At 38.1% G+C, this 10,513-nt stretch overlaps 1 protein-coding gene across 6 annotated transcripts; it reads right to left on the bottom strand.

The window, feature by feature from the left end:
* Window positions 1-4,063: 4,063 nt before the first annotated feature.
* Window positions 4,064-7,209, bottom strand: LOC110936094. Of its 6 annotated transcripts, none has more exons than XM_035989152.1 (4): window positions 6,615-7,209; window positions 6,451-6,539; window positions 6,223-6,373; window positions 4,064-4,125 (listed from the first exon to the last, which is right to left on the bottom strand). In XM_035989152.1, exons 1-3 carry the CDS (start codon window positions 6,983-6,985, stop codon window positions 6,345-6,347), a joined length of 489 nt encoding a protein of 162 aa, XP_035845045.1. In that variant the 5' UTR covers window positions 6,986-7,209; the 3' UTR covers window positions 4,064-4,125; window positions 6,223-6,344. The 6 variants fall into 6 exon arrangements, with proteins under 6 accessions (XP_035845045.1, XP_035845043.1, XP_035845046.1 ...); XM_035989150.1 differs by lacking the exon at window positions 4,064-4,125 and adding an exon at window positions 5,168-5,228; XM_035989153.1 differs by lacking the exon at window positions 4,064-4,125 and adding an exon at window positions 5,168-5,228 and having other exon boundaries at window positions 6,223-6,370.
* Between the last annotated feature and the right edge of the window lie 3,304 nt (window positions 7,210-10,513).

Genomic DNA, 10,513 nt, shown 5'->3' with positions numbered 1-10,513 from the left:
CAAACAAGATAACTAATCATCAGAAGATTCAGAACTATAAAGTAGATGCTTAATTATCAGAAGGCATAGAATCAGGAGGCTTGTTTAATCAAAGACTATATGCTAACAAGGTGAGTCATTCTCTTTTTACCAACTTGTTTACAAAACCCTAAATGTTTTTTTTTCCAGTTATACTTTGCAGTGATTAAGTCTTTGCTAATCTTTAATTACTGGCAGTATGTGGGGGTTTTGTGCACATTACTACTAACGATTTATCACTTTAGGTGGGCGAGCCTAATTAGTGATATGTCCACAGTCATAGATCCGGTCGAGTGACAGATGAACCAGCTAATTATAAGATAGAGGCAAATATAAAAACCCTTAACACTGTAAGTTATAAAAAACATGTTTTTGTACAAAAAATGAATGAACTCACCAGTATTTCCTGCTGACCAAATGTTTTTAAACGCGTTTCAGGTGATTACAGTAGATTGGAATAAGAGTTGTGACACGACACCGAACGGCTTAAAGAAGTGACTTATTTTCTCAAATGAGTTAAATGTTATTTTTATATATTCGGGTTTATCTCATCTGTTTAATAAATAAAATCCGGTGTTTTCTAAACTGTGATAAATTTTCCTAACTCACAGTCTTGGTGAAACTTTCCGCTGCAATGTTTTTAAAATAACCATCGGTACCACTCGACTGCTCACGGCTTCCATCCAGGGTGTGGTCGGGGGTCGTGACACGTCACGTGTCCACCATCCATGTGCTCCCTGCGCGATGCGGGGAGCCTGTTTCACATAAAGTTTTGTTTTTTTGGTTGGTTGTGTTAGGAAACTAGTATATAAACACCATTAACTTACGACAATTTTTGATGTATAATTACGCGCAATACGAGCATTAAGACAATAATTAGTAGTGTTTTAACTAGTAAATTAACTTAATTAGGCTTCTGGAGTGCCTAAGAACGTTCTTCCGGCTTTATAGTGCGCGGATCGTGATTTGCGGGAAATCAGCTGAACGTTAAATGATAACGAACTAACACCGGACAAAATACTGGCAGTGCCACAAATACAAATTTTATACGTATACTTTATACATATGAGTTTGATTTTTACAAAATTATCATGCTTTCGAACGCCACAAAACGCAAACGTGAACGAAAAATGCGACTGCAGGAACGTACCGACAACGAAACGGAAGCATCGAACTCGTGTATAACCTTAAAAACTAAAATATTATGATATACTTAGTTTTGTAATCAAATTTTAATATTCACTATTGAAACCGGATCGAAAAATGGACAAGAAACGACAACCGAAGCAATTTACGCGTTTTAACGCAACCGACGAACGCACGTGATTAATACCGACTACCAACTTCATTTTATGTAATTTTGACACTAAAATAATATCCTACAACATTTTATGACAATCGGGTGTGAAGACAGGCCTTGAAGATGCAACTGGGCCCCTCAAAACACTAAAAGGGAGCTTGTGGGCCTGGGCCAAAACCCACTAATAAAACCTAACTATATAAGCAAGTTATCTTATCTTCTTCATTTGTGAAACCCTAGCACCCAAGAACAACCCAGCCGCACCCCCTTTCTTCTCTCCCTCTCATCTTCCTGGTCCGGCGACTGCAGCTGGATTTCGGCCGGTTTTCCGGCAGCGACGCACCCATAACACTCCCTCAACTCTCGCTTTTCTCTCCCTCTCTCTGATGAAGAAACGGCCAACCACCATCCATTGGTGGCGGCGCACAATAAGCAGCAGCAGCAGCAGCAGCCGCAACATGCAGTATCGGAGGAGGATGGTGGTCGACGGCGACGATATAGCCGCCGGAGCTAACGGCGGCAGTGGCGGTGGTGCTTCGCCGTTACGGCATATTTCAGGGAAGTAACGATGGTGGTTGGTGACGGGGAATACGACAGCGGCAAGGTGATGATGGGGGTGGCTGACGGAAGCATAAGGGCGCCGGAGTTAATGGCAGCAGCGGCGACAGGTGGTTGCGTTAGTTCTGCTCGGGTTAGTACGCGTCCGGTACAGATTTGTTCGGGTTTCTGTTCACACGGGTCAACTCGCGTTCAGTTCAGGCTTTTGGGTGCGGGTCTTACTTGGGTCAACGGTCAATAGTGGTTAGATTTGGTCAACCGGTTAGCTTCGGTTCAAGTCCGGTTCGGTCAGATCGGTCAACATCAGATGCGGTTCGGGTCAACTCGGATAAAACCGAGTTAACTCGGTCAACCCGGGTCAAACCCGGTAAACTCATTCAACCAATTCGACGATTCGTCACGAGAGATGGTAAAATTTTACAACGGCGCGATGTTATTTATGTTATTTCCATTACTTACGCGAAATCGAGCTCAAACCGAACAAATTAATGAAATCGTTTTACTAAAAGTGACTTGGACTTTTTCATAAACGTAGCAACGTAATTTATATGAATATGTGTATTGTTATTGTTGCATTGTTATTGTGTTTTGAAAATTATATCGACAACTTTTGTTGTCGGGGTCGTCCAAAAAAAAAACAGAGGAATCTGCCCATTTTTCATGAAAATCCGTAAACGAAACGTGTATCGGATTCAAGTAATTTCTACAAAAACGAATTCAAATGTATATTGATTTTGACGAACATTATAACACTTACAAAAACGAGTCACTAACATTCCAACGAGCGCGTTTACAAGATAACAAAAGTCGGTAATCTTTTATAAAAATAAATATAATCATTTATATTTATTTCAAACGTCTAAAACTCGGGAACCTTCTATAAAATAAATATGATTCTTTATATTTATTTCAAACGTCTAAAAACCCAGGAACCTTTTATAAAATAAATATAATTATCTATATTTATTTCAAACATCAAAGACGCGAAAATCTTTTATAGAACAAATATAATTATTTATATTTATTTTAAACGTCCACGACTCAAAAACTCTATAGAATAAATATAACTCTTTACATTTATTTAAAACACCTACACGGCGTATATACATACATTTTGACAATTATCCTCGAGACGCGAGATTTCTATTTCGGCTACATGATGGTTATATACATATACATCTATAAATTTACATATTGCATTATATGAATTTTCAATGTAATACTTACATATAAATATTCGTTACGTGTACGCACGACCTTTCAGGACAACTAATACGATACCATAAATATATTTTATATTATTATATAAATATAAATACACTAAACCTCTCGGAAACTAATCATTTCCAAGACTTAGTAATTATCACCGACATTAAATGAAACTTAACAAGTATATCTTTTTTGTTTCTTTCAAGTTAACAACATACCATCGGATTGTTCAGTTAACGATTCGGTAGAGCTTGGTGACACGTAGTTTATTTACATCATTTTATTAGAAACTAATAAGATATTCTGTGTTAGGAATGTTATAGGCTGCATGCTAGCGAGTCACGTCTTGGAAGCGACATCACAGAGTCATATTCAGCTAGCTTTGCACAAGGATATCGAGGTGAGTTCATAACCCCTCCATCTAACGGTTTTACATTTTTATAAGTGATTTCAGGGTGGAAAGTGTCACACCCTGGCTTTGCGGAAATGTGGGTTTATTTGGTGTGACTTCTTAATACCATAGCTTAATCACAACAAAGCTATATGAAAGTAAAACCATGATGATCATCAATTAATTCAAGTTTTAAAAATAAAATACGGCAACATTGTTTTCAAAAGTCGACACATGCAACGAAATTACAACATGACATAATAAAAATCTTGTGCATACGACACAACCATAAGACATGAATTAAAAACACAGTTTAAGACTTGTGACTCGTCCAGGCAAAAGTCACAATCCCTAAACTCGGATGACATCATTTCTCCTACGCAGCTTGACGACATAGCATACCTTGCCAGATCCCTAATTTCCTGAAATACATGTAATTTGAAAAATCAACAAAAGTTGAGCGAGTTCATGTAAAAGTGAGTATGTTTATTGTCACATCCCGAAAAATCAGAGCTGGCGTGACTGGACCGGTGTCTTCATTGCACAGCGGAAGCAATAAGCTAAGACTTCTAAACAATGAACGCTTGCTAAGTACTCGAATTCCCATGGGTTCTCCTATTCCAACCGTGCCATATCTTTGAAAAGTAACCTGAGAAAGAACATGCGAAAAATCAACATAAAGTTGAGCGAGTTCATAGTTTGTCTTGAAAAGATTTAAAATAAATCTTTTTGATAACCGGTTTTAAAGTTTTTGAGAAAATATAGTAAAATTATTTTCTTGGCATGATATATGAAAAACTGTGAGTCTAGCCCACAATAGTCTTTGTGCATTGCACGAGAGAGAGTGGGCCGAGCCCAAACGAACCTTTATAAGCAGGATCAGCGCGTCCTCTTACTTAGGTATAATTTGAAAAACGTTACCAAAGTTTGTAAATCCATGTATTTGTGAGTTTACATCAAATGAATCTTAAAAACATTTGAAAGTTCAGTTTATAAGTAGGTATGTAATGCGTCTATGAACATGTTGATCATTAATGTGTAGCTAAGACATTAATATGTGTGCCGACATAGGAAGCACTCAACCCGGTAGACGATTTAAGTGTCGATTCACTTCGACAGGGACACAAAAGCACTCTAAGTGGCCGCACAAGGACCGTGAGTGGGGCTCGCCCGTACCCGATAGATCTACCCCCTGTTTCGTGGTCCTTAAAAGGATTAATGGTGCCTAAGTTAGCGCCTATTCGCACGTGATCCAAGAGTTCATTCCATAGCTTAATCATACCCTTGTTAACATGTATTTCCCCCCGAGAGTTGTAAACCGAAAACGTTAAAAGAAAAAGGGGGACATGAACTCATTGGGTTATCTCGTTGTTTGTACACAGAACAACACAGTCCCGTTGTAGTAACTAGGACATTCCTGTCACTAGTCATGAAAATCATGCACGTTTTTTGAAAATACGCGTTTGTTTTGTAAAACCGGTATGTTTAGTATAAACCGTTCGTAAACCATTTGAGTTCCTTGAAATCCATTCGCAATACGGTTTAGAAATATGAGTTTTCGTTCAACGAAAAGTTGTTTATTTTTGCAAAACTTGCATGTCTTTCCACCCCCAAAAACATTTATAAAAATGTAAAACAGTAAAAAGTGGGGGTTATGAACTCACCTGGATATTCCTGTGCAAAGCTAGCCTAGCGTGATTCCGTAGTGTCATCCCACAAATGTGAACTCGCTAGCGTGCAACTAAAGCATTCCTAATCAAGAAATAATTATAAGTTTCTAACTAAATTGATGCAGCTAAACTACGAGTCCGAGCTCTGCCGAATCGTTAACTCAACGATTCTAAGGTAGTGTTAATATTTTGGTTTGAAATAACCAAACTATTATTAGTTGATCCCGTTTATGACCGGGATAAAATTAAGTCTCGAGATCGACTTAGTTTTCGAGTGATTAAGATATATATTTATATATTTTCAAATATAAATATATACTTTCGATGTCGTGTTGGTCGTCGTGAAAAGAAATATGTAGATAAGATGGTACGTATTCGATATGTCGTATGCGATGCGGTACCCTACCATTGTAGTTTTCGTATGATGCAAATAAATAAAGATATACATATATCTACATTCGAAAACATGACATTCGAACTAACGACGGTTGTAATAAATGTGACTAATTATACGTTTGTTAAATAATTGTCGAATAATAGTCGTTCGAAATAACTATAACAATTATATTTATCATACAAAAGTTAAACGAATAACGACCTTGAAATAAACATGTATAACTATATTGGTTTTATATAAATATTGACTTTCATAAACTCATAACTCATGATCAACGAATAGTATAACTCAAATTTGCTATGTTATAAAACATAATTAGAAATAAGTATACACTTATATTTATTTCTATAAAATAGCTTGAATTCCGATATGTATCGTTTTTATAACAAAATATGTTTCGCTTATCGTGTTTTTAACGAAAATCGGGCAGAGTTTCCTCTGTTTTCAGGATAACCTCGACATCCAAAGTGTCGATATTTTAATCAAAACGCAACAATTTTTCAACAATATTTCATTAACATAAACAGTATATATGTATAATTTTCATTAAAAACGCAAAGAACGTAATAAATCGCAACCGTATAAGCGTAAACTAATCGGGTCGAGCTCGGTTTCACGTAATATAAAATCTAAATCTATAACTAATTAGCGAAGTTTTGCGTTGTTTAAATCTTGTTACCGGTTCTTCAAGTTGACTGCGCTTTCACCGATGTTGACATGGGTTTGACCAGAAACTTCTCGTTGACGGATGTTGACCGAGCCTGAATGTTGTCCGAACGCGAGTCGAGACTGAAACCCGACTCAATCGGCAACACCACCACCCCTAACTTCTATTTTAACAAGAAAACAAAATTAACATCAGAAGTGAACATTGGAATCAAATGAACAAAACCGAGTTGGTTCATACTCGAACCAGGCTGACCTGTTGACCATCCTTTGACCCGTTGACTAACTGACCAAACCCGAAATGTTGACCCGAACCACAGTAGACCAGATCTGACCCGAACGACACCCGAATAAATAGCCGTGTCTGATGTTGAACCGAAATCAAATGTTGAGCATGAATCTTACCCGAGAAGACCCGAACCTGAACCGCGTTGAATCCCCAACTCAAAATCTGAACAACCTGAATCAAGTGACTCTGAAACGAAACCCGATGGCGAGTTACCTCCGTCGCCGTCGTCGCTGCTTGTACCTCGCCGAAGCTCGACGCCGCTCCGCCGGCTCCTCTCTCTCACCGTCTCTCTTCGCCACCACACCACCACCGGATTGTGGTGGTGATCTATTTTGTCGATCGAGGGGTGTGGGGCGTGTCGGAGCACCTGACCGGAAACTCGTCGGAGCACCTGACCGGAAACTCGTCGGAGAATCTGGCCGTCACTCGAACCACTACAGCCCCTATCTCCTTCGATCTCGACACAAAACCCCTCTGCAGCCGCCATCTCCGCCCCGTCGCACCTCCACGCGCCTCTGTGTGTTGCCGCTGTTGGTCGTGCGCCGCCACCAGGGGTGGTGGTCGGCCGGCCTTATAGAGATATAGGGATGAGAGGTGAGTTGAGGTATAATGTCAGTGCCTGATGAATCTTTGAAGGAGATGATAAGGTTCATGATATGTGTGTGCATTTGACTAAGCAGGGAATTTGAAAGGGGAAAAAGACTTGATAGCGGCTGATAAAATGATGACATTAGGGTTTCACTGCATATAAATACAAGGGTTTGTTTAGTGGGCTTTGGGCTTGGGCCCAAGGCCCACAAGCCCAATCTCGCGTTTTTAGTGGCCCGCCAGTTCCTACGAAACCCGTTATAAAAACCCGAACGTCGCATAAATGTCATAAATTATAATTTTATTATTAAAACACGTAAAACATTATCGGTATTTCGTCGTTGTCGTGTTTTGATCGTCAGTCACATGAAAAGTGCGCAAAACGCGTCGTTTGTTCGTTTTAATCCATTTTTCGATTCGGTTTTTGACTACGGATATAAAATATAATTATGAATCTAAATATATCATAAAATTTAAGTATTAAAGGTAATACGCCTGCCCGATGTTTCCGTTTCATTGTCGATGCGTTCCTGCAGTCGCGTTTCTCGTTCGCGTTTGCGTTTGTGACGTACGGTAGCATGATAAATTCGAAAAAATTTAATTCATAAATATGAAATATTCGTAGAAAATCTGTATTTGTTGGCGTGTCAGCATTTCGTACGATTTCGTTCGTTGTCGCTTAATATTCTGCAGATTTTTTTTTCCAAAATTCATCATACACGCAGTGTAACGTCTGATAAGTGTTCCTAGGCATTCAATAGCCTAATTAAGCTAATTCGTGTCTTAAACACTATTTGTTATCGCCTAAACATTTGTTAATCACGTAATTAAGAGGCGTTAATTACCGGTTGTCACATTCTCCCCCTGTTGCAGAAATTTCGTCCTCGAAATTTAGTCTATGTTATCTTCTCAGAGCTGTGTCGTTCCTAGGTAAGTCCGAATAATACCAAATGAATGAGCACGTAATTGAATCAAAACCTATTCAGATTATGTGAATGTAAGGACATTTTGCATTGATAAGAACCCAACGATTTAACTGAGTTTGTTCAAGAAATCGATGTCAAGTGAACGAAGCGTAGTGATACTATCACTAATGCGACCAACTTTACGAGGTTCAACAAAAGAGGAATTTTGGACCAATAGAATTCCAAATAAACGTTCACAATATGCAAATTAATTTTTGAAACAATAGAATTCACTACCAACGGAAACTTGTGTTGGTTGTTGTATGAATGAAACTCGAATTCAATAAATTCATTTGACATAGAAACATGAAAATGCGTTGTCAACTATCGAACCATTAAATGAATAAACCAACGTGTTGACATCACGAAATTGCAAGGATACACCGAAATGAAATACAACATAATTTAGTGTATCATCGTCTTAATACATAGTTGCATTAAGACTACTTGAGTGATTAGTCAAACAAAAGCATACGTAATTTCGCATGAAGCGATTAATTGTGATTAGCACAAGCTACAAGTTTATACCGACGCCACAAGGTGTCGGAGTGATCGAAATAATTCGATAATAGTGGTGACTGAACAAGCATCACCTTGTTTTGAAATCAAGTGAGAGATTCAACGAAGTAAATCTGAATATCTGTTTCAAACATTTCTCATAGAATTTTCAATTGAAAAGAAACAAATAAACAATGTTTTCGAGCGAAGATGAAAAGCAATAAATATCACAAAATATTCGCTCGATGGTGAAAGAACCGTTAAGAGGTACACTGAAATATGACATGAACTTGTGTACCATTATCTTAATACACGATTGTATTAAGACTGCTTTAATATGATTAACCAACAAAGTGGATTTAATATAAACAAACAAATAAATAAATAATTAAATCCGTACATGATGTGTGCAAACGATATTAGCGCAAGCTTCAAATTTGTGAGAACGTCACCACAAGGTGATCGTGATCAAGGAAACGATTCAATGAAGTCGAAGACCAAACAAGCCTGTTACGATTCAAAGCAAATGAAGTGCTTGTTAGGATTATTTCAAATATGATGGCCTCAATCCATCATATGGAATCTTGAATCGAATATATATTGTGAGCAAGTTCAAACAATTGAACTTGATTTAGTCACATTACAACAAGGAATGCATGTATCAACACGAAAATTTTTGACATGGTTACAACGAAAAACCATGTATGTAGCTTGAAAGGAAATGAGTTTCAACGAGTTTCGTTGACTCGATATCAAAGAGTCAACATTATACAATAATGTGGTTTAGCTAGATCACAATGCAAGGAGTGAAGATAGCGAAATAATATTTGAACGTCGATAAAGCAACAATTTCAAGTGAAGCCACATGCGTAACGAACAACGCATGTGTAACATATGGATTTGTCAAGAATGAAGCAATTAAGTGTTCGTTATCATGAAATAAAATCTTCGTGATGCAATGGCCATTAAGGGGAGTAGAAATGCAAAAATCTACTCACTATATGCAAGAAGTCGAAATTTCAACAAAAGAAATGTAAGGACTTTACCTGGAATTCCGAACATAGTGTAATCTCCATTAATGAGGGAGGGGGAGTGCAAAGACATGTGACTTCTTTTGCAGCGCCAATAGTTATGAGTCTCATTAGAGTAAGTATAGATTGTTGTGAAATCCCAGTTAAACGTACCTCAGCGTGATTCGTGTCATTTGCAGGATCACGTGGCAAATTGCCGCATTTCGAGCAGTAATTCTCTCGCTGACAGAATTAGCATCATTGTTGTCATGCCCAAGTGTGTTTTCCAAAGGCATTATCTCGAAAGTTGTGTGTGATGTACTTCAACGTCCGCTGACGTATAGTTTAAGTTTCATGTATAGTTGCGCAATAGCGTTTCGTTCCATGTAGGTTACCTGCTCGGGTAACTAAAAAGCATAGACAATATAGATAATGGTGTTTTGCCCGAGTTGTTAGTCACGGTTTCTAAGTGAGGACCTTTAATGAGTTTCGACATAAGCTTTCCAAAGGTCCTAAATGCATGTTATCAAAACTCTTAAGGTTTTGATTTTTGTGTGTAATTGTTTCGTGTAACGTGTATCAAACACCATACCTGTGTATGTTAAAACCTAAACTGTTAACTCATTGTTTTTGGCAACGGTTGGAACCCATATTCGAGTCTTAGGCGTTCTGTGTGTATTCGAATCTTAGTAATCTAAGTCCCCAGAAGGAAAGTGAGGTTAAAGCCTAGGTATCTCTTCAGAAACCTAATTCGCTGAAACCTATAGCTCTGATACCAATCTGTCACACCCCGAAAAATCAGAGCTGGCGTGACTGGACCGGTGTCTTCATTGCACAGCGGAAGCAATAAGCTAAGACTTCTAAACAATGAACGCTTGCTAAGTACTCGAATTCCCATGGGTTCTCCTATTCCAACCGTGCCATATCTTTGAAAAGTAACCTGAGAAAGAACAT

This window comes from Helianthus annuus, chromosome 4 (assembly GCF_002127325.2).
Source record: "Helianthus annuus cultivar XRQ/B chromosome 4, HanXRQr2.0-SUNRISE, whole genome shotgun sequence".
Classification (NCBI taxonomy): domain Eukaryota; kingdom Viridiplantae; phylum Streptophyta; class Magnoliopsida; order Asterales; family Asteraceae; genus Helianthus; species Helianthus annuus.
Note: the sequence above shows the minus strand (reverse complement) of the source record. Positions and strands in the feature narration are given on the sequence as shown.